This window comes from Lithobates pipiens, unplaced genomic scaffold (assembly GCF_037356315.1).
Source record: "Lithobates pipiens isolate NorthernLeopardFrog02 unplaced genomic scaffold, aLitPip1_a1.2 Scaffold_28, whole genome shotgun sequence".
NCBI lineage: Eukaryota > Metazoa > Chordata > Amphibia > Anura > Ranidae > Lithobates > Lithobates pipiens.
In genome coordinates this window covers 25,237,949-25,261,436 of record NW_027507789.1, presented here as the reverse complement: position 1 = coordinate 25,261,436, position 23,488 = coordinate 25,237,949, and the positions used below count along the sequence as shown (strand labels likewise).

General features: G+C 42.5%; 2 protein-coding genes across 6 annotated transcripts in view; one reads left to right on the top strand and one right to left on the bottom strand.

The window, feature by feature from the left end:
• The window catches only part of ENGASE (endo-beta-N-acetylglucosaminidase), a 60,131-nt gene extending 52,137 nt beyond the window's left edge, over positions 1–7,994 (top strand). Inside the window, exons 13-16 of one of the 2 annotated variants that reach the window (XR_013263473.1) lie at positions 355–448; positions 2,375–2,489; positions 5,358–7,257; positions 7,313–7,994. Coding sequence is in view for 1 of the 2 variants with exons in the window: in XM_077458921.1 (XP_077315047.1) it covers positions 355–448; positions 2,375–2,489; positions 5,358–5,753 (605 nt within the window). In the remaining variant the exon portion in view is untranslated. Of the gene's footprint in view, positions 1–354; positions 449–2,374; positions 2,490–5,357 lie in introns of both variants that reach the window. The other variant, XM_077458921.1, reaches the window with a different exon arrangement.
• Positions 7,995–15,293: 7,299 nt separating this feature from the next.
• The window catches only part of CACNA1G (calcium voltage-gated channel subunit alpha1 G), a 151,186-nt gene continuing 142,991 nt past the window's right edge, over positions 15,294–23,488 (bottom strand). For all 4 annotated transcript variants that reach the window (XM_077458918.1, XM_077458917.1, XM_077458919.1 and 1 more), the window contains 2 exons: positions 19,864–20,012; positions 15,294–16,304 (listed from right to left, as the gene is read on the bottom strand). In XM_077458918.1, coding sequence (XP_077315044.1) covers positions 15,546–16,304; positions 19,864–20,012 — 908 coding nt within the window. In that variant the 3' untranslated portion in view covers positions 15,294–15,545. The remainder of the gene's footprint in view (positions 16,305–19,863; positions 20,013–23,488) is intronic.

Here is a 23,488-nt window from a genome sequence, read left to right as displayed (position 1 = left end):
CGGCTGTGAAGCCACAGCCGGGTGCCCACTGTATGAATGACAGCGCCGCGAGCAAAGCGGGGAACAAGGAGGGGCTTTGTTCCCCCTGCATCGCTGGACCCTGGGACAGGTAAGTGTCCGATTATTAAAAGTCAGCAGCTGCAGTATTTGTAGCTGCTGACTTTTAATTTTTTTTTTTTTAGGGGCACCCCACTTTAAGGATTATTTGAATTTTCATTATTTACTTACATTTCCTCCCTGTCAATGTAAATGTGTCCGACTAAAAGGCGTGTGATTCTGTGCACCGTCTCTGTTTCAGGTTAACACTATTACTCTGGAACTTTTTCATTTTGTTTTCTCTTCCTCATCAAATAGTGCAGCATCGAACGCACACCCCGACATCCCTCCAAGATCCACCTTCATTTCTTAAAGACCCTCAGCATGGCAAAGCATCCGGATGGGTAAAAAGGTTAGTATATAAAAACCACTTGCACACCTTGGTACGTGGTATGCACAAAAAAAACTCCAATGCCCAGGTCTTCCTCCTTTCCACAGCCGATATGCGGGTGTAATCTGCAAGACCGAGCTACCCGTGTCACGGACAGTCCCCTTTAGTGTTTTGGGAGCTCCCACAGCAGCTACTGTGTGTAAATGATTCCTAAAGGAATTTGCAGTCTTCATTGAAAAAAATACATTGTAACAATGTTAATTTTTACAATGTATTTAGATCAGTGTTTTATGCACAGGTCAGGTATATCCTGTTTTAGGAATGTCCCTTACATTGGCGGTCAGTGGGAAGAATGACCCTTACATTGGTGGTCAGTGGAAAGAATGTTGCTTACATTGGTGGTCAGTGGAAAGAATGTTCCTTACATTGGTGGTCAGTGGGAAGAATGTTCCTTACATTGGTGGTCAGTGGGAAGAATGTTGCTTACATTGGTGGTCAATGGGAAGAATGACCCTTACATTGGTGGTCAGTGAGAAGAATGTTCCTTACATGGTGGTCAGTGGGAAGAATGACCCTTACATTGGTGGTCAGTGAGAAGAATGTCCCTTACATTGGTGGTCAGTGGGAAGAATGACCCTTACATTGGTGATCAGTCGGAAGAATAACCCTTACATTGGTGGTCAGTGAGAAGAATGTCCCTTACATTGGTGGTCAGTGGGAAGAATGATCCTTACATTGGTGGTCAGTGGGAGAATGTCCCTTACATTGGTGGTCAGTAGGAAGAATTTCCCATACATTGTTGTTCAGTCAGAAGAATGCTCCTCACATTGGTGGTCATTGGGAAAAATGTCCCTTTGGGAAGAATGTCCCCTACATTGGTGGTCACTGGGAAGAATGCCCTCCTTTAGAGGCAAAAAACAGTCATTGGTGCCAGTGTTTACCTAACCAACAAAAGGGAGGAGGAGCTCCATTGGTCCCATGCCGTTGGCTCTACCATGAGGTATTGGTGGCAGAACCATGCAGGCAACATTATGTGGGAGTTTAATCCACCACAGCTCATGAAACCCCTTGCAATCTCTGGAGGAACCCCAGGGTTCCATGGAACTATGGTTGAGAAAGGCTTCCTTAATTTATGTCACTGAGAAGTACGTCCTTACATTGCTGGAACCTCTGGCAACCGGCAGAGTGGGTGGCACAGTGATGTAGTGGGTAGCACTCTCACCTAGCAGTAAGAGGGGTCGCTGGTTCAAATCCCAACCACGACACCACCTGCCTGGAGTTTGCATGTTCTCCCTGTGCCTGCGTGGGTTTCCTCTGGGTACTCCGGTTTCCTCCCACAATCCAAAGACATGCAGGTAGGTTAATTGGCTTCTGTCCAAAAATTGACCCTAGTATATGAATGGGGACCTTGGATTGTGGGCTCCTTGAGGGTAGGGACCGATGTAAGTGTGCAATGTACAGGGATAGGGACAATTGTAGACACTCACTCAGGTTGAACTGGATGGACTGGTGTCTTTATTCAACCTTACTAACTATGAAACCACTGGAAGAACCTTTTGGGCTTTGTGGAACCCTCACTGAATACCTCTGACTTAGGTACTTTCTTTTTTACTAAAGCAGGGTTTTTAATTAGTATATCTTGCCTTACAAAGGTTCCAAACAAACCTGATGAAGGGTGCACTGCCCTGAAACATGTTGGACCTACACTTCTGTGAACAATAAACATATACAGTATATGATTCAGACTGATCTGCCAGCATTTTGTCATTGAGTTTCGCCCTACCGACAAGCAGCTGAGTGCTCGGTATGTTGATCTTTAGATCAGTGATAAATACCCAACAGTTTCTAAGGCATCCACACTTTTCAAATCTAAAACTAAAAGTTGTTTAAACAGAGCTGAGATGTAGGAGATTGCTTATGTTGTAACATGTTACCATTTGTTTATAGATATTATGAGGTGCAACTCAGCGGATGTTTCCTGACCAGTCTATCTGTCCATTTTTCCAACCTGACGCCTGATAAAGAGGAGCAAAACTTTGTATGTCGCATCGGAGAAATAAGGGTAACTATCCACGTTAAGACCAGGCCGACACCTTACAAATAAAAATCAGTATTTCTTCCTAGAAAATTACTTAGAACCCCCAAACAGTATATATTTATTTTTAGCAGAGACCCTGGAAAATAAAATGGCAGCCATTGCAATTTTTTTTGACGCATGATATTTCAGCGGTTTTTCAAACGCAATTTTTGGGGAAAAAAATACACTTTCGTGGATGATAATCTAAAAAAACACAATATATAACCCAATTTTTTTGTAACATATAAAAGATGATGTTACGCTGAGTAAATATATACCTGACATATCATGCTTTAAAATTGTGCACTATCGTAGAATGGTGAGAAGCTAAGGTACTTAACCACTTGCCTACTTGGCCAATTCTGACACTTCTCTGATATATGTAAAAATCTGTGTTTTATAGCTAGCAAATTACTTAGAACCCCCTAACATATATATATATATATATATATATACACCGGTGTGTTTGTGTGTGTGTGTATATATATATATATATATATATATATATATATTCTTTTTTTTTTTTTTTTTTTTTTATAGCAGGAGGCCTTAGAGAATAAAATAGCGATTGTTGCAATTTTTTTATGTTTTTGTGCAGCAATTTAATGAATTTAAAAACAAAACATAATATATAACCAAAAATATGAAGGATGATGTTACGCCGAGTAGATACCCAACATGTAATGCTTTAAAACTGAGCACACTTATGGAATGGCCCCAAACTATGCTACTTAAAAATCCCCATAGGCAACATTTTAAAAATGTCTTCAAGTTACCAGTTTAGAGTTACATTGGAAGTTCAGTGCTAGAATTATTGTTCTCACTCTTTTTTTTGGGCAAGTTTACCTCACATGTGTGGTTTGAAGCTGTTTACATATGTGGGTGTGATCTACTTATGCATTCACCACTGCACAGGGGGGACAGGGGTGCTTTCCATTTTTTTTATTATTATTATTTATTTTATTCCATTTTTTTTTCCACACTGTCCCTTTTAAAAAAAAAAAAAATTTTGATCACTTTTGTTGCTATCGCAAGAAATTTAAACATCCCTTGCGATAGCAATACAGCATGACAGGTTCTCTTTATGGAGAGATCTGGGGTCAAATCGCTCCTCTACCTTTCAAAACAAAAACATAATTATTTTTTTGATCTTTTACTTAAAAAAAAAAATAGTCTTGTTTACATGCCAGAGGAACCGGAAGTAATGTCATGATGTTGCGTCAGTCCTCCAAGACCTTAGAATTGAGTGGTGACTCCTCTCTATTGCAAGCATTCGCCGGTGCCGGATGGGTCCCGGGCTTCACGGATCGGTCAGGTAAACCCTGGAAGCGCCGGCAGCGCGGGATGGCACCTCCTACCACTCCTAAAAGTGATCCAGAGGCATATTTGTTATTCGGACCACTTTTAGCTTGTATAGAATCGCCGGCTGAAAGAAAACAATACCGGGGCTATGGCGCATTTCTGCAGCCATAACCCCGGTATTCCACTTGCTGACCAGGACATCATTTGTCTATGGCCTGGTCGGCAAGTTAAAAATTTCCATAGGCGACGCTTTCAATTATTTTTACAGGTTACCAATTTAGAGTTACAAAGAAGGTCTAGAGGTATAATTATTGCTCTCACACAGGGGTGCTTGAAAACTTTTTTTTATTTAAAAAAATATATTTTTATACTGTAAGCACTATAAAAAAAATTTTTTTTTTTAAGCCCTTTTATTGCTATCACAAGAACTGTAAACATCCCATGCAACCCTTGATAACAATAAAGCATGAAAGGTCCTCTTTATGGACACATCTAGGGTCTATAAGATCTCAGATCTTTCCTCTACCCTTGAAAGAATCAGATCAAAAAACAAAACAAAAAGCATTGATCTTATGGGCTAGCCCCCCCCCCCCCCCCCCCCAAAAAAAGGCAGTGTTTGTATTTGCTCTAAACCGGAAGTGATATCATGACATCGCTTCTGGCCTCTTGGATCATAGAGGTGAACAGAGAGGATTTGGTCTCTATTCAGCTCTATGGCCAGCCACGCTAACCGCTGGATCGAATCCCGGGCTAACTCCATATTAAAAGCCTTCCAAGTAACTGATTAGCCGCTAGATCGCTTTTGGAAGTAGTGTAAGGGATCCTCTCACCCTACTGATACTCGCTGGTGTTTCTCGTCTCACCGGGATGCCTGCAAACTGCATTGTGTGTGTGTGTGTGTGTGTGTGTGTGTATGTATATGTGTGTGTGTATATATATATAGATACATACATATTGCATTCTTCTTCAAATGGGTATTTAAAGAGGAGTTCCCCAAAAAAAAAAAAAAAAAAAATTTAAAGTCAGCAGCTACAAATACTGCAGCTGCTGACTTTTAATAATCGGACACTTACCTGTCCAGGGTCCAGCGATATGGGGGAACGAAGCCCCGCTCGTTCCCCCCCCTCCGCTCAGCGCCAGCATTCTAACTGTGGGCATCTGGCTGTGGCTTCACAGCCGGGCACCCACTGCGCATGCGTGAGCAGCGCCGCACGCCGCAATTGGCCGCGCAGTCATCTGGGACCTGTCACTTTTCCCCGATGGCTGATGGGAGGGAGGGGGCAGAGCTGAGCCCTTCCTACACCGAGGGGAAGTGATGTCACCAGCCCAGGCACTGAAGGAGGCAGACTACGAGGGACCCCCTAGCAACAGGCATTTAGAGGTGAGTTAAAAAAAAAAAATTCCAAATGTTTTTTTTTTTTTTAGGAATTTTAATGAATTTTTATTTATTTTTTTCTGTGGGACACCACTTTAAATACTTTTACTATGATAAATAACTTTTACTGCTTTGTGGTGAACCATTTGAAACGCAATGTTCTTTCTTCTCCGCAGGCTCTCGATGTTTCTCTACCTCCGCCTCGTCCTGTGCTGCCTACTGACCTCTCTCTGTCCCACGTTCTATGGCGAAGGGACGAGCAGTCCAATCAACTCTTTGTCAGCTTAACCCTCCACTGGAGCCACAGCATGGACAATATACGCCACTTTAGAATATACTGCCGCGGCGTCACCTGCCATCGAGCACCAGACTCTAAGACTCACCTTGTTGGACTGGCGCACGCTTGCATATACCGCGTTGTTGACCTGGCGGTACCCGATCCTTGCCATCCAGCCCCAGGCAGGTTGGAGTTTACAGTACAACCGGTCAACAAGGACGTTATTGAAATCTTGCCTCCAGAATGGGGGCAGTTGGTTTTAGAATTTGTGGAGCAGACACAAACTGAGGTCTGACCGCATTGGATGGTTCACAGTGCCTGCTGGTGCTGTGTGTTATACAGGGTTCATTGTAATTGTTTTTTTCTTTAGCCTTATACAATTAAGTGATTATTTCTTTAAGGGTTGATTCACACCAGAACGTGATGTGGGAAAGGCACTTTCTGTGCACACTTCTCACATCGTGGGTGATTGTGCTGCTTTTGCGATTTGCATGCAGGTGCCAACATATTGTTAATGGCGCCTCAAATGTAGATCGCTAACCACAGTACCATGTGGTTTGGTGCAGTGTGTTTTTAAAATTAGCTCAAGCGATACTTTTTTCTATGGTCCAATGCATTTTGAAGGCAATTCAAATGATCCTGGTGTAACCAGCCCCCAAAAAAAACAAAAAAACATTAGTCTGGTTAATGGTGTGGTATTGGGATTTGGCTGGGGTTGGAGAAGCAGACCTTTCATTAATTTGCCCATCCTCTATTCATAGATCTCTTATGTTAGAGAAGCTATAGTACAGCATCTATGAATGGAGGAGGGAGTGAAATAGGCAGGCATACTGCCTATCCCAGGTCTGTAGGCTCTTTTAACCCCCACGGCACCAAAAGATTACATCGGCAATCGGCAGGTATGTAGGGAGGAGGAATATTTCAACAATTGCAAAGGCAGCAGTACAAGGGACATACCAGATTAATAGTAAGTCATGTCCCTAAATAAGGCGTTAAAAAACTTTATTATTATTAAATTCATTATGAAATGCAGATTTCACTGATGTGAATAGCAGACAGGTTTGGGTGGGTATCCAGAGCAATGTGAGTGGGTTGCCTTCTCTTTCATAGGTGAAGGTAAGAGGCGGACCAAGGACATATGTGATGGGACTCCAACAACCGTCTAGGGCAGGTGTCAAAATCTGATTCGTTGCGGGCCACGTCAGAAGTATGGTTGCCCTCAAAGGGTCAGTTGTATCTATAAAACTATGTACTGTATCTACTCTTTTATTTTATTTAGGAGTGCATTATGTACACTGTGCAGAGTCTAGGAGTAAGCCATGTACAGGGTGCAGATTTCAGGGGCGCTCTATGTACAGAGTGTAAGGTTGAGGGTTGTACTGTTTACAGAGTGCAGAGTTCAGGGGTGTCCTGTGTACAGAGTGCATGGTTCAAGAGTGCATTGTGTACAGAATGCAGGGTTTAGAGGTTGCTCTATGCACAGAGTGCAGAGTTTAGGGGTGCACTGTTTATGGAGGGCAAAATTCAGAAGTGTGCTACGTACAGAGTGCAGGGTTCAGGATGTGCTACATACAGAGTGCAGGCTTCAGGAGTGTTCTGTGTACAGAGTGCAATGTTTAGTGGTGTGCTATGCACAGAGTGCAGGTTTCAGTGGTGTGCTATGCACAGAGTGCAGGTTTCAGTGGTGTGCTATGCACAGAGTGCAGGTTTCAGTGGTGTGCTATGCACAGAGTGCAGGTTTCAGTGGTGTGCTATGCACAGAGTGCAGGTTTCAGTGGTGTGCTATGCACAGAGTGCAGGTTTCAGTGGTGTGCTATGCAAAGAGTGCAGAGTTTAGCGGTGCACTGTGTACAGAGTTCAGGAGTGCGCTGTGTGCAGAGTTTAGGGGTGCATTATGTACAGTGTGCGACACCAACCCCCAAAGCTTCCTTGCATCTCTACTCTCTCCTTCCTCTCCCTGTGTAGGCGACTCTCTCTACCACCCATGTATTTGGCTCTGTTATACCTCCCTGTGTAGGTGGCGCTGCCTTTCAATGAGATCGTGCTTCTGTGCTTACAAGTGACATCAGGGAGTGGGAGTGGAGGGTGAGAGCTGGAGGTGGTGGAATGGAGTTTGGTCATGATCCTGCTGACAAACAGGTTGAGAGGTCCACATGACAAGGCTTGGTGGGCCAGATTTGGCCTGTGGACCTTGTGTTTGACATATGTGATCTAGGGCATCTGAATGGGCCAGGACCATAGAGAACACTGTGTGATTAGCGTCTCAGGGGTGGCGCTTCCCTTCTCCCACTCCCCCATTGAGCACACCCATGAATTGCAGAGCATGTCGTATTCTGGTGTAAAAGTTGTCTACCACTTCCATACCTTTTTTAATGTGTACAGGAAAGAATCGACTCAATCATGTTTCTGCACCCCAACATGCATGCTTGTTCTTACCTGCATGTATATGGGTGGGAGCTCCAAATTTTGTTGGAACTTTCATTTTTTATTCTTTTTTTAATTTTGTTGCTTTTTTACTAAACTAATTTTTTAATCACTATTTTTTTTTGTTGACAGGTTCTCCTTAATAAGGCATCAGGAGGTCTAAATGTCCCCTGATTTCTCACCTGCCCTCCATTTAAATCAGTCCTCCAGATTGCACTGCACTTGTTTCTTCCCCAACCACCTGGGAAGAGTGGCACGGCAACCCGGAAGTAACATTTACGCGTTATAGACATTTATATCCACACTCCCAGCAGCTGCAGCCATGTAAAATGCCCAGCCACATAATTCATAGAAAGTTGGGCCAGAAGTTTTCAATGGAGCACACATGTCATGCGATGACATCACCCCTCTTGTGGTCCATTGATACTTCCTCCAGCTCTGTAGCTGAAAATCTGCACCTCTGTCCATACCTGAGCTGGAGAAATATTCTGCAGGAGTCAGAGCGTTACACCTGCCATCATCTGATCACGGGTGCAATGCATTGCAGACTCAAATGCATAAAAAAAAAAATGCAAATTTTTGCTTTTTGTGATGTGGATGCATTTATTTTTGTGAGCTGCAAAAGGCTGAATTTTTCCTTTAAAGTGGTTATAAATCCTATCGTGGGAAGGACACATGTTGTGAGTGATATTAATGCTGCCGCCCCGAATGAGATGCAATATGGGAAGATTCCCCCAGTGGGGTTTTTCGCAGCAGGGTTAGTAGATTAAAAAGATAAATTGTTAAAAAAGGTTCTTTATTGAAAAGATGTCATCATAACATGGACACGTTGCCATTAAAATATGAGCTCTGGTCAGGGGAGATATTGCCATTTAAAAGTACACAGAAAATGCAAACATAAAATTATACACAGCATTATATATCCAATGTCTGTTGTGTAGGATGCCCGACGCATTTCAACCTGCATAATCAAGGTCTTCCTCAGGGAATGTTCTGTTAAAAATTTTTATTTTTAGCATTTCAAATATAAACATATTAAACAAAGATGATTTTTCATGTGTATATGAGAAAATATACACATGAAAAATCTTTGTTTAATATGTTGATATTTGAAATGCTAAAGATACAATTTTTTAACAGCAAACGATTCCCCTGAGGAAGACCTTGACTATGCAGGTCGAAACCCGTCGGGCATCCTACACTACAGACATTGAATATATAATGCCATGTATAATTTTATGTTTGCATTTTCTGTGTACTTTTAAATGGCAATATCTCCCCCGACCAGAGCTCATATTTTAATGGCATTGTGTCCATGTTATGATGACAACTTTCCAATAAAAAATCTTTTTAACAATTTTATCTTTTTAATTTACTAACCCTGCTGCGAAAAAACCCCCACTGGGGGAATCTTCCCATATTGTGGTTGCAAACCCTCACATATACCCAATGAAGTGACTGGCCTCAGGTGATACACAGAGATTAAACAAATCTTCCTACAAGCCGTCTGTCCCGTACATTCTTTTAAAGTTCAGAATTTACATAGAATCTCTCTGCTCTGAAAAGCAGGGGGCAGAGAGCTGAAGTTACATCAGTGGTGAGAGTTGATTGGAGGGAATAGACACACCCCCAGCACAAAGGAACAGACCTGAGGCTGTCAATCAGCTGAAGCTCCCTCCCCGTCACCATTTTTCTCTTGGTGTCAAGGAAAACTCATCAGAAGTGACTGAAGCTGATAGCAGAAGAACAAGGCAGCAGACAGAAATGCTCTTAAAGTGGTTGTAAACCCTTACAACACACGTTGACCTACAGGTAAGCCTAGATTAAGGCTTACCTGTAGGTCCAAGAAATATCTCCTAAACCTACACGGTTTAGGAGATATTTGCCGAAAGACGGGCACCGCTGTCTACGGTGCATGCGCCGTAGACATCGGCGCACTGAGCGCGCCGCGGTCAACGGCAATATGCCGCGAGTGGCGGCTCCCATGCGCATTCGCGGGAGTGACGTCATCGCGGCTTCGCCGAATAACAGCTTCGGAGCAGCGAGACCCACCGGGAAGATGGATGCTCCGGACTACAGGGGACAGCGGTGACTTCGCTGGCTCCTGTGTCAGGTAAGTGACACATAATGGACTACTATGCGATGCACAGTAGTCCATTATGCCTTACCTTTACCTTTACCCTTACCTTTATTCCCACGATGCATAGTAGTCCATTATGCTTTACCTTTGCAGGGAATGAAAGAGGAAGTAAACTTATCAGGGTTTACTTCCTCTTTAATATTGAGACACGTACACACTATAGAGGGATATGCCTTGTTCATATTTCATGTCTGAGGTTTACAACCACTTTAACCTTTCATCCTGTGACAGCAGGACAAGAAATTAAGGGATCTGTAGTCACTCAAATAATAAAACACAAACAGTAATAATATGCTATAAGTTATAACCCTTCCCATGTTAGAGTGATCACTCTGGTAGTACAAAAGCCAGAGGGGTGGATTTACTAAAGGCAAATAGACTGTGCACTTTGCAAAGCGCAGTTGCTCCAGAGCTCCGTAAAGGAGCAGAAGCTCTGCTGACTTCCGTCATCCAATCATGTGCAAGCAAAAAATATGTTTTTGTTTTTTTTGTTTCCTTGCATGTGATTGGGTATTCTTTACAAAGTGAAGCTTCACCTTATTTACTAAGCTCTGGAGCAACTGCACAGTCTATTTTCCTTTAGTAAATCCACCCCAGAGTGTCTGCATAACTGTGAGGCAGGTGGCATTTTTTAGTATGATGCTGGTCCTATTTTCTGTAAAATAGCATAATATTGTATGATATTTATGTCTAATACATTTCCTTCAGGCTGCACCCATCCTGCGTGTTTTCTCCCAGCACCAGCCTCGATCTTTCCTCCTTTGTACATGGACTTGTTCTTTTCTATTTTATACCAACAGATGCAAAAATATGAAATGCTGAGGTTTTATTTTTTACAGCTGTCTTAATGATATTATTATTATTCGCTGCATATAATTCCTGTAATAAACATTATCTAATTGTTGATTTTATTTTTTTTGGGACGTTCTCATTGGATGTTTCGGTGCCATGGTCAATATGGAAGTTGTACTGGGCTGGCTGCCACCTAGACCTATGCAGCTTTTCTTCCCATTTTTATATAGCATAAATAAACTTATAATAATCTGTACACGTCCACTACTTAATGGCCCTCTTTATGTTTCATAAAAAAATTCTGTGTGTTTTTCTGCCTCCTTATGTCCTCTGAGCTCCGGTACCTCTCTTATTTTTTCCCCCCCTCACTTATGGTTGTTTGGAACTAGTAGCGCATGTTAGTCGCGGTCATGTGCACGGCTCTATGCACACTACAAATCCTATAGTCCATCTCAGGAGCGAGCAAGGAAGGGTGGCTATGTTTCTACATAAAGTGGGACCATAGAGAACAAATACAGTAGAAAATGCCTGCAAGATTACCCAGAGAGAGATGGTGAGCGGTTGGTGCACTGGCTTTTGTAGTATCCCCCTAGCACCCGAGCAAACATGTAGATGAAAGAAAGCCAACAGCTCGATCTTTCACAATGAATACATTTATTAATCCAGGTGTGGTAAAAAAATAATACAGGGCTTACACGTTTCTTTGTGTAGCCTTAACCACTTCCTTCCCAAAGTACGTACCTGTACATCCTTGGCTTTCAGTGGCTATACCGGGATGATGCCTGTACCTACAGGACTCATCCCTGTATCATTCGTTGCAGCCAGCCTCTCTCCCCCCCTCACTTCTGCTTGTTTGGAACTAGTAGCGCATGCTAGTCACGGTCATGTGACTCTATGCACACTACGCCACCGGCGGCCAGGGAAGCAACTGATCAGATCAATCTTGGTCTGATCAGCTGCATGGGGGGGCCAGAGGAGAGATTTGGGGTCTAAGAGACTGCGGTCACGGCGGACCCGAGGTGTGCTAGCGTGTGTCACTCTCACCACTTCCTTGGTCCCGGATTGCAAACTCAAGCCTTCACTTTCTGGTCTGACGTTCTGCCTCCTACGTCAGTGATGATTGCGCGGCTGTACGGCAATCATCATCACAGCCTCTGTGCCCATCATATGCAGCCTTTGTGCCAATCATACAGCCACTGTGCTCCTCATATGTAGCCTCTGTGCCCATATGTGCTGGGGGTGCTTTGTGAGAAAAGAGGGCCAGTGCAGAGGGGCAGAGTAGGATATGTGCTGGAGGGGTCCTTTGGGTAGGAAGAGAGAGTGCAAGGAGGGGTTGTCAGATTTTAAACCCAATCCACACTTCTAGCATATCTTTTCCCTGACACCCCCCCCAGCACATATACTCCTAACCCCTCGATCACTCCACATATTTTCTACCTTGTCCTCCTTTCCATTTACAGAGCATAATAAAAACTTTTTACAGACCTGATATCAGTGCATCCCTGCTCCCCCCCTCCTTGTGTGTGCGGAGGAACGGAGGAGGGGAGGACCTTTAATACACTGACACTCTGCTGAACCAAGCTGCTGTGGGAGAGGGAAGACATGCCACTCTCGGGGCAGTCCATGTGAATGATGTGTCTGGGGCAGAAGTAAACCCAAACACATCATTGAAAAACCGGACTGTCCAGGAGAAAACCGTACAGGTGGCAACCCCAACTTTGTCCCATGTTGCCAGGTGCTTCCTAACCCTAGCTATGAGTTCTGAACTCCACCCCCTTAACTCTGGTCCAATAACAGCTAGGAAAAAAATGGAACTTTCATAGTGGGAGATTGTACTGACTCTGAGCACTTTCCTGAGAAAAGTAGCAGCAAGAAGAATGCAGAAGCTGACACATTCCCCCTCCCTCTGGATTCCTTTTGCTGTTCCCCGTCTTGGGAAAGTGCTTAGAGTACTTGGAGTACATGAAGTACTTTGTCCTATGTTGTCAGGTAATTCCTAACCCTAGCTACGAGTTCTGAACTGCACTTCCTTAACTCCTGCCATGACCGATCCGACAACAGCTAGGAAAAAGATGAACCTTTCATAGTGGGAGCTTGTACTGGCTCTATGCACTTTCCTGGGGCAAGTAACGGCAAGAAGAATGCAGAAGCTGACACATTGCCCCCTCTGCATTGCTTTTGCTGTTCCCTGTCTTGGGAAAGTGGTTAGAGCACTTGCAGTACATACAGTGGCGACCCGTCCACAGGGGGCGCACGGGATTGCAGACGAGATGCTTCATTTGCAGGGGTTTGACCTGCCTTGTGGCGCAATCCATTGTGCCGGAATTCTTCCGCCCGTAGTATCACTATAGGTGCTTTGTTCTATATTGGCACTGCCCTAGGACATGGGCGGTGCTTTCCCTCCGAGTTACGTCACTTCCGGTTTCCCTGTGCCAATGCCCTGTCCCTGTGCCAAACCAGAAGTGACGGCAGCAGCTCCTTGGATCGCACGGCCCAAGCAGAGCTATTTTGGTAAGCAATGTGTCTGCACTCTGCACTGTCTGTTAAGGGTGTGAGAAGGTTTACATCAAGATGTAAGATAAATGTAGATGTAAAATAGTTGCAATATCTTAAATACATCAGGGTGAGACGGACTGTCGGAATAGCAGGTTCACATCGGTTTAGAGATAGTAGCACAACCTAATACTACAGGAGTGTGTTAGTATAGCAGTGATACATTATACATTGTGTGAGAGATAGTTGCAGTACCATAAAATATAGCAATTATTCAGGATAAGATTGACACTGTATTGGTCGAGATAAAGGCTGCGCTATATACCATGATCTGCGAGGCTGAGCTATATACCATTATCTGTGAGGCTAAGCTATATACTCTGTCCTGTGATACTGGGGCTATATACTCTGTCCTGTGATGCTAAGCTGTATACTCCTGACACTATGGGTGGAAGCAAGTGGGGACAGAGTGGGTGGATTGTATAAGGGGTGGGGCTTTTGAGAAGTGGGAGGGTTCAAAAAGGAAGGGCGTGGTCTGTCGCCCCCCATCCTAAAACTTCACCAGCCGCCACTGAGTACATAGAGTACTTTGTCCGATGTTGCTAGATGCCTATTAACCCTAGCTATGAGTTCTGAAGTGCACTCCCTTCTCTCCTGCTGGGGCGGATCTGACAACAGCGAGGAAAAAGATGTACCTTTCATAGTGGCAGCTTGTATCTTCTCTAAGCACCTTCCTGAGACATGCATCGGCAAAAGGAATGCAGGGGATGTACCCCCCCCCCCCCCCCCGCAATTCTTTTGCCATTCCCAAAGTGCTTAGAGCCAATACAAGCTGCCACTATGAAGCCTCTGTCTCCTTCCTAGCTGTTGTCAGGTTGGCCACGGGAGGAAGGGATTGAGTGCAGTTCAGACCTCCTAGCTAGGGTTTGGAAGCACATAGAAAACGTGATAAATTACTACATGTACTTTGTCTCATAGAATTAAAAAATAATGATAGATCTTCTTTAAGCCAAAGTTTTCTATGGAAAGAGGTAGGTCAAAAATTATTAATTTCTGTTACAAAATAATATAAAATATATCCTTTTTTTTCAGCTACTTGATAAGTAAACAATTTAAAGAGTGGGATACTCAAAAAGTGTATCTAACACCAGATGTTTTTGGATGAAGCAGGGCATAGATAGAACAATTGTCAGGTTTTTTTTTCTGTCGGTCTCATTTGTCCATGGGACAAAACAATAAATGAGGGGACATGTGTCCAAAGTGAAGGGAAAGTAATGCTTAGTGTTTTAATAATAGCCTTGCACTATTACCCAATAATAATGTTTGAAAAATCCTTAAAGGGGCCAGGGCCAAGACAAGGGGTGGCTGCCCTGAACACTATGGTATCATGCGGGGGGGGGGGGGGGGTGGAATTAGGGGGGTATATGTTTGAAGGGGGAATTTTTGGTGGCAGGAGGTATTGTTCTAGGAGTGGAAATTTGGGGAAGGGGGTTTCCAAGAGTGGTGATTTTGATGTATGGGCATTTGTGTGTGTGTGTGTGGGGGGATTTTAGAAGGGTTGTAGATTGTACTGGGAAGAGGGGAGATTTATGCTTAGGGGGTAAGCATGCAGATTAGTGCTTAGTGTTTTTTTTTGTGGGAGGGGGGGACGTTGCTGACACATAAGGCTCATACATCTTGGGGTTGGGGGATGCAGTTTGGCATGTTTGCCCTGAGCTCTAGGTGACCATGCCCCGGCATGGAAAGGTACCTTGTCATAAGGGCATCCAAGAAGCTTCCACTGCTGGATGCTTCCTTTGAAAATGCGTTTGAGAAAACATTTTCTTCGGGAGGCGAGCAATGGCAGCCCCCACACTTCCTTCATGACAGTGTCACTTTAACTAAAATAAGAAACCCATGAAGTGTTGGCTGTGAATTTTTTTTCTGTATTCGGTATTGTCACACCATTGGGCCATTGCCCTCAATAAATAGACTCTCTAGACAGAGTTTTATTTCATAGAAAATAACATAATGTATTTTTTTTCTAGCTAAACAAAAACATGAAAATCCTTTTTTGGAAAGTGTATTGCTATTTGTCCAAGGAGAACAAGTTGTTCAAGTATTTCCCCGGAGCCACCAACGCCACTCAGTTTTGACCTATAGAAAGGGCTCCTGGTATTGTAACAAATGTTAACGCGTCATCAAAAATAGTCATACTTGTTTGTTCAATAGTACTGATAAAAAATATATCAATAGAAATTAAGATATTGACATTTCTGGGACTAAAGGATCAACAATATTAGGGTGGTCCTTAGAATCTAAAGAGTAAGATTGTCTTTTCAGGGTCTCGGGTTCCAGACAGGAATGTCTAGAAGCAGGCATGCACTCCGGGCAGTAGGCAATGTGTCCACCAGTTCTCTGCACGGTTAGAAAGTCGTCCCTCTCGTTGAGTATATGGCTGATAAAGCCACAAGAACGGGAGGCTGGGTAATGAGAAAGACTATTTTCCATGGAACAAATTTCAATAGAATGTCTTCTGGCCTCATCCAGCCATGAGGTGGTTTTTCTAAGGGCACCATGAGCGTCAACGCTGTAGAACTTCTTCATGTCCTTCAGAACTACATTGTTGCTGTTTTCCAGTTTTACCTTCTGGCTTAACGAGTAAGCGGCAGAGTAGAGTCTTAGCGTTTCACACGCTTTTAAGCTCAAATGTTTTTTACAAAGAGAGGTACTCAACAAATGTGTCCTTTCTTGGGCTGAAGATAGTTCTTTCAAAGAGTACCTATTAGTCTGGGCAGGACCCGGACACTGGGGTGTATCCCAGTAGTGTTGTGTGTATGGGTTGCGTTTTTCCAGATCACACAAAGTTCTTTCTGGCTCCTTTGGCTTTGGAGCATTTGGCACTTCCGCAGATGGTTGGCAAACAGGTAAATTCACAAAGAGATGGTCCACTGTATCGCTCTTGTCGTTTTCCTTACTGTCCAACAGCATGTCAAAGGAGTCGTTGTGGATCGCCTTCTAAAAAGACAAACATACAGATGAAAAAAAAGCAAGCATATTCCACTAGATAATCTGATTCAACTGACCCTGTCCCTAGCATAACAAAGTGAAATAGAGTCACCCTATAAAACAGGGGTCCAAAATGCAGCCCGGGGATTGGATGCAGCCCTTTGCTTGCTTTTTATCTGGCTCTCAGGGCACCATTTCATTCACTGACACCAATGGTGGTGCATAATTCCTTCTAATGACACCAACAATAGGGCACAATTCCTCTCACTGACACCAAAAATGGGGCATTGTTTAATCCCCTTGATGCCGGGACACTTAATACTCCTGATGTCATGGCCCAGCCCCCTAAGGTCTGAAGGACAGGTCTACAACTCCAGTGGGTAATGAATGCATACTTGGCTCTCTTAGCCCCTGTACACACGGTCGGAGATTTCGACAACCAAATCCGTCGGATTTTGTCCGTCGGATCTTGTCCGAAACTGTTGCATACACATGGTCGGACTAAGTTGACAAAAAATCCGATCATTCAGAACGTGATGATGTAATTTCGTTACGATGGGACTAATTTCAGGCTAGTAGCCAATAGCTTTGATGTAGAAATTTGATCTGAGCATGCGTGGCACTTGGTCCGATCAAAATTCTCTACACATGATCGGAGTATGTCCGATCGAACCAGTTGGTCGGAAAATATTTCCAACAAGTTGGAAAATTGGGTCCGACGGAATCGGTCCGATGCATACCACACACAGTCTGATTATCCGACAACATGGTCCGATAGGACACATTCCGACAGATTCTCCGACTGTGTGTACAAGGGCCTACAGTGCACCCAACCCTGCTGCTATCCAACATCTCTGAGTGTGTTGGATAGCATGGCCTCACTTTGACCTATAGGGCCCACAGGAGGAACCACAGCACACTGTGGTGTCTCGCAGTCATTTAGGGCCTGACAGGAGGAATGATAGCATACTGTAGAGCCACACTATCGAAACATCTGGAAGAGCAGACAATAGAAATGCCCAAAGCTCTTCAGGTATTATTGTAAAGTCTACCTGAAATTGTTAATGTTACTTTTTTTCTCTTGTAGATGGGAGTAAACAGATTCATCTTGGATGGAGCCTGGTGTAGGTAGGTTTTTGTAAACTTTGAGAAATTTGAAACACAAGAATGTTCCCATTTTCCGTCCCTGTGTCATTGTAATGCATGCAAGCCATGCATGCTCCACCCCAGCATAAATGTTTAGGAACAATACCAAAGAGCCAAGAAAGTAAAAACTAGATGTTCAAGTGTTGGAAACGTTGGCCAAGGGTTGACTGTACAGATAACAGAATTTCCCATACAGATTTTGCCTATAGAGAATGTTTCTGAACTAGGGTTCCTCCAGGAGGCTCCTAGAGGTTCCTTGAGCAATGAGAAGTTTCTGCCTCTCAGATAAATTCCCACTGACACCAGTGATCTAAAAAGTGTAAGGAGCAATCTTCCCACTGACCATCACACTAATGTATCATGGGCTGTAGATCTAGTCATTTTTAGCAGGGGTTCCCTGAGACTGGAAATGAGTTCAAGGGTTCCTCTGTGTTGTAAAGGTTGAGAAAGGCTGCTGTAGGACGTTTACTTTATATTCTGATCCAACAATAACCTCCTGGATCGGGAATCCGTCCTCTATTGTCCATTAACTCCTTTAAATCTCATGAACTATTATTAGGAAAAATCCTAATAAGTAATATGAATGTTCACAAGACTTTCTATTCAGGTGCCACAGTGTGAGAACTATGGGTTTAATAAATAGGACCACTGGTTCCCAGCACAATTGGGAATCCTTCCCTTTCATTTAGTATTTGGCTAAACGAGACCTAAAGGTTTGGTCAATTGCGGTTCCTGAGCTAGGCCTACAGCCAATGTAATGTGGATGTATACTACATAACCGTACTGAATGAGTGTGACATCCCATACTAAAATCATGGGCATAATGTGGAGTTGGTCCCTCCTCCTTGGCTACAACATCTTGTCTCCATGTTCCTGAGAAGGCTTTTTACAATTTTTATTTTAGTGGGTTTGTGGGAAAACACTGTCAGATTGCAATGTGTATGATATTGATTTATTGATTTAATCAGTTGCCGCATCGCCACAGTGCATTTAATGTGGCAGGTCAGCAGCTGAAAGCGCCCCCTGGGGCATGCATTGGTGCGATCCCATGACAGCTGTGTCTGCCTGACACAGTGGATCGTGGCACTTGGTAACTGGCCGCTGTGAGCGCCCAGGGTATCATGTGATCACTATGATTGGTCATATCGATCACATGATTACAATGTAAATAATACAGTCATGAATGGCATCCAATCATGACTGTTTTATATACTATTGTGATGCTGCGATTGACCCACAGCTATCACATGGTACCTGGGCCAATCACAGTACCCTGTACCATGTGAATACCTGTAGCCAATCACAGATCATAAGCTGTCCTGGATAAAAGCCATTGATCACCAGACCAGAGTAGTAGTGTCACTATGGTGACATTAAACTACACTGATGACAGGATGTAAAAATAAGAAAATATTAAAATAAATAAATTTAAAAAATTAAAAAACGTTAAAAAAAAAATCAGTTTTTTTTTTACATACTGTCACCAGTCATTATCCCTGATCACCACCACACCAGTCATAGGGTCACACTGCACTGCTCTGGTGACAGTATGTAAAAAAAAAATGGAGGATTTTTTTTTATTTTAATTTTTTCTTTTCTAAAAAATTGTGACAAAAAAATTTCAACTTAAAAAAAAACTCACCATGCCTCTTACTAAATACCTTGGACTGTCTGGTTTCCAAAAAGTGGTAATTTGGAGGGTATTTGTACTGTCCTGACATTTTGGGGCCTCAAGAAGGGAGACCGTTGGTACATCAGGATAGAACAATTTTCAAGTATATACTGTATATATACACACCATAGTTTGTAGACGCTATAACTTTCACACAAACCAATTATTATACACTTATTGGAATTTTTTTTTTTTTTTATTTATTTTTTTTACCAAAAACACGTAGCAGAATACTTCTTGGCATAAATTTATGAAGAAATTTGATTTCTAATGGCTATGTTTTATAACAGAAAGTAGAAAAAAAAATTTTTTTTCAATTTTCGTTATTTTTTAATTTTTTTTTCTATAGCAAAAAATAAAAAAGCCAGCGGTGATCAAATACCATCAAAAGAAAACTCTAATTTATGTGAAAAAAAGAGATAAAAATCTTGACCCATGCACTTGCCAGTTAAAATAGCACAGTGCTGAATAGCAAAAAATACCATGGGCATGAAGGGGGTAAAACTTTCCGGGGGTCAAGTGGTTGAAGTTTAATGTTTTTTTTTATTTTTTTTTATACTGTATGCCTTTTGTATTGGGATTTTGTGCATAATACGTATTTTATGAACAGCATCAAAACACATGGATTGTAAACGCAGCCTATGTTCGTTGACCGCATGCAATTGGTGATTACTGACCGCACTATTTTAGTATACACTGCAAAGTCACATCACAATATTATAAAAAGAGATGGAAAAAAAGCGTCCCTGCCTGTCTTTGCAGCATTCTGTGAGTGGACGGTGACCGCATTGGTACGTTGAGTTTTGGTATGAGGCCTTCAGGCTTTCTATCATTTATCGCTGTCTCTTTTCGGCCACAACTGGCGTCGTTTAACGGACACTGAACGTGGTTGCTGGAACCTGCACAGAAAACCGTGAAAAGGGAAGTTTATAAACATCAGGAGATTTATGACTTCAAAGTACACTTTAGGGTTTATTTATGTTGGCGCTTTATAAATCCTATATGATAATAATAATGTGTATAAAACAATCATTGCACAAATGTCACAAACATTTGTCCAAGCTGAACGAAATTTACGTTTCTGAACAGAATATATCAACAGCTCCCTCTAGTGGCCAAAATGCATTATAGTTTTCTGACATACTCGAATGAGAATATATACTGCATTTTGGCCAGTAGAAGGAGCTGATGACACAGGAATGAATCTATTTGAAAGCATACAGTGAAATTTTGTTCAGCTTGCACGAATATTTCTGACATTTGTGCAACTAATGTTTTATAAATTCACAACTTTGTTATTTAAAAGGAAAAATAAAATTGCAAACTGTGTTTTAGCTTTTAAAATGTGCATGGAAAAGCATAAAAAATCCATTTAAATGTCGCCCTCCCCAGCTGCACTTATTCGCCTTCCCTCCGCTGTGCTCAGAGGCTGTGACTTGAGTCACAAGCAATTAAGACGGCACAGATTTAAATGAATGTGTTTTGACTTGTCATGTGAGTTTCTGTGTCACACATCGCAGCAGGAACGCATGAGAAGTCGCAGCAGTATGAACCAGGCTTAGGTGTGTGCACAGGGTGTGCCAGGTGGGCCTGGGCACACCCTAATCACCCCATGTGGCGCATATAACCCCTGTTTGAAGAGGAGCCAATCACAGATCATAAGCTGTCCTGGATAAAAGCCATTGATCATCCCCTCTAGAGTAGTACAGTGTCACTATGGTGACATTAAACTACTCTGACAGGATGTAAAAAAAAAAAAAGAAAACCTTAACAAAAAAAAAAAAGAAAACCTTAACAAAAAAAAAAAAAGAAGAAAAAAATGTTCAAAAAGATTTTTTTTCACATACTGTCACCAGTCAGTATCCCTGATCACCATACCAGTCATAGGGTGGCACTGCACTGCTGTGGGGTGACAGTATGTATAATAAAATTGTGAAATTTTTTTTTTGATTTCATTTTTTAATTTTCAAAAAAACTGTGACAAAAAAAAAATTACAACTTAAAAAAACTGGCCATGCCTCTTACTAAATACCTTGGACTGTCTACTTTCCAAAAAGGGGTCATTTTGGAGGGTATTTGTACTGTCCTGGCATTTTGGGGCCTCAAGAAATGAGGTTGCCGGTACATCAGTTTGTAGACGCTATAACTCTCACACAAACCAATTATTATACACTTATTGAATTTTTTTTTTTTTTTTACCAAAAACACACCCTAATCATCCCATGTGGCGCATATTCCCGCTGTTTAGACCCCTGAAATTTCAGCAAATAAAATGTTTCTCCTTTTCTTTTTTTTCTCCTAAATTTTTTTAAAAAAGGTAATAAAAAATAAAATAATAAAAACTACTGACACCAATCTCTGCCCTACTGACACCAATCTCTGCCTACTGACACCAATCTCTGCCTACTGACACCAATCTCTGCCTACTGACACCAATCTCTGCCCTACTGACACGAGCAGTGTGTGTGTATACATATATATATATATACACACACACACACACACACACAGTGTATATATATATATATATATATATATATATATATATATATATATATATATAGTGGTACCCCACCAGTGTATGTACCCAGAATTCTCAACCAGATGGGTTGAGGGGCTCCAGGGAGCTTGTAACGTGAAGAGGAAATGGACTTTTCAGTTTACTCGTTATTTACTAAAGTCCATTTTGGGACCTGGAGCCCGGGGATTTCTTAGAGATCCGGGTGGGATGAAATCCCCAGTCCTGGTTGCTTTTCTTTTTTTTCTCCTAAAAAAAATTGTAAAAAAGGTAATAAAAAATAAAATCATAAAAACTACTGACACCAATCTCTGCCCTACCGACACCATCCACTGCCCTACTGACACGAGCCATATATATATATATATATATATATATATATATATATATATATATATATATATATATATATATATATATATATATATATATATATATATATATATATATATATATATATATATATACATATACACACACATACACATATATACACATATACACACAGTAAATTATATATATATATATATATATATATATATAGTGGTACCCCACTAGTGTATGTACCCAGAATTCTCAACCAGATGGGTTGAGGGGCTCCAGGGAGCTTGTACCGTGAAGAGGAAACTGACTTTTCAGTTTTCTCATTATTTACTAAAGTCCACTTTGGGACCTGGAGCCCGGGGATTTCTTAGAGATCCGGGTGGGATGAAATCCCCAGTACTGGGTCCGGGATTTGAGACTCACCAGCACACTGATTGTTCAGGTGTGTGTTGATAGTAGAGTCAGGACCATGGCTCTGGGCTCCACCCTCCCGAGGAGTCCAGGTGTGCACTGAATTAGCCAGAGACCTGAGTCTGAGGTTGCTGACAGTAGTCAGGAGAGCTCCATGTGGGAGCCTGAGCAGTGGTGCGTCTGCTGCTGAAGAGAGCCAGGTGGCTCTGTATTTTTGTTTGTAATGCTGCAGGTGTAAGCCAGGAGGCTGAATATCCTTTTATTGAAAGCTGATGGTGATGACAGGATGTTAAATCTGAAATGTTTGAAAACACTGAAGGTGGAAACGGATTAATGCAGTCTGGCAATGACAGGTATCAAAGCGTTCATGCATTTAATGAAGCGCCACCAGAGCAAGGTGGTGAAGGTGTGGTATTGCAGTCTGCTATGGTTAAAAATATAGTGCCACAATCTTATTTGAACCAAAGTGATAGGTGCAATGTGTCTGTTGCTGAACCACTCTGTCCCCCTGGGTCTCCTTGTGCAGTAGGAGCGGTACTGCGTGGTACCTCCTGGGAGCGCAGAGATAACAGACTGGGACAGATGGGCAAAAAGCCTGTTGGCTTTGTTGGAAAAGGCCTCTGTTGGTAAGAGTGGAGCAGACATGACTTCTGCAGTGCCAGATGAAGGACCTGCAGAGCAACTTGTATGCAAGGCTGCTCTTGCTACTGCAGATGTTGCTCAGGAGATGGAAACGCCAAGTAAGGGCGAACGCACAGAAGAGGTCATGTCTGTGATCCACAAAGGGCCTAATGATGTGGTAATGGTTGATGGCGTGCCGAATGAGCTAGTATTGGTGGAAGTGCCAGATGGCACAGCAATAAATGAAGTGACTGTATTCACAGGTCCAAATGCTGTTTTTGTGTGATGGTCAGGAGTCAGGTCAGTTGTTGGCATGCCAGTGGAGTTGGTGTATAGTGAAGCTGCCATAGACAACCACTCCACTGGGTACAGTTCCTCTCCAGACACTGCCCTACTGAACATGGGTGAAATGAAATATGGCAAATGCGTTGATATTTCTGACCATGATGGAAAATGCAGCGCATTGGCAGTTTTTGATGGTTTGGTTACCATGGGTGACAT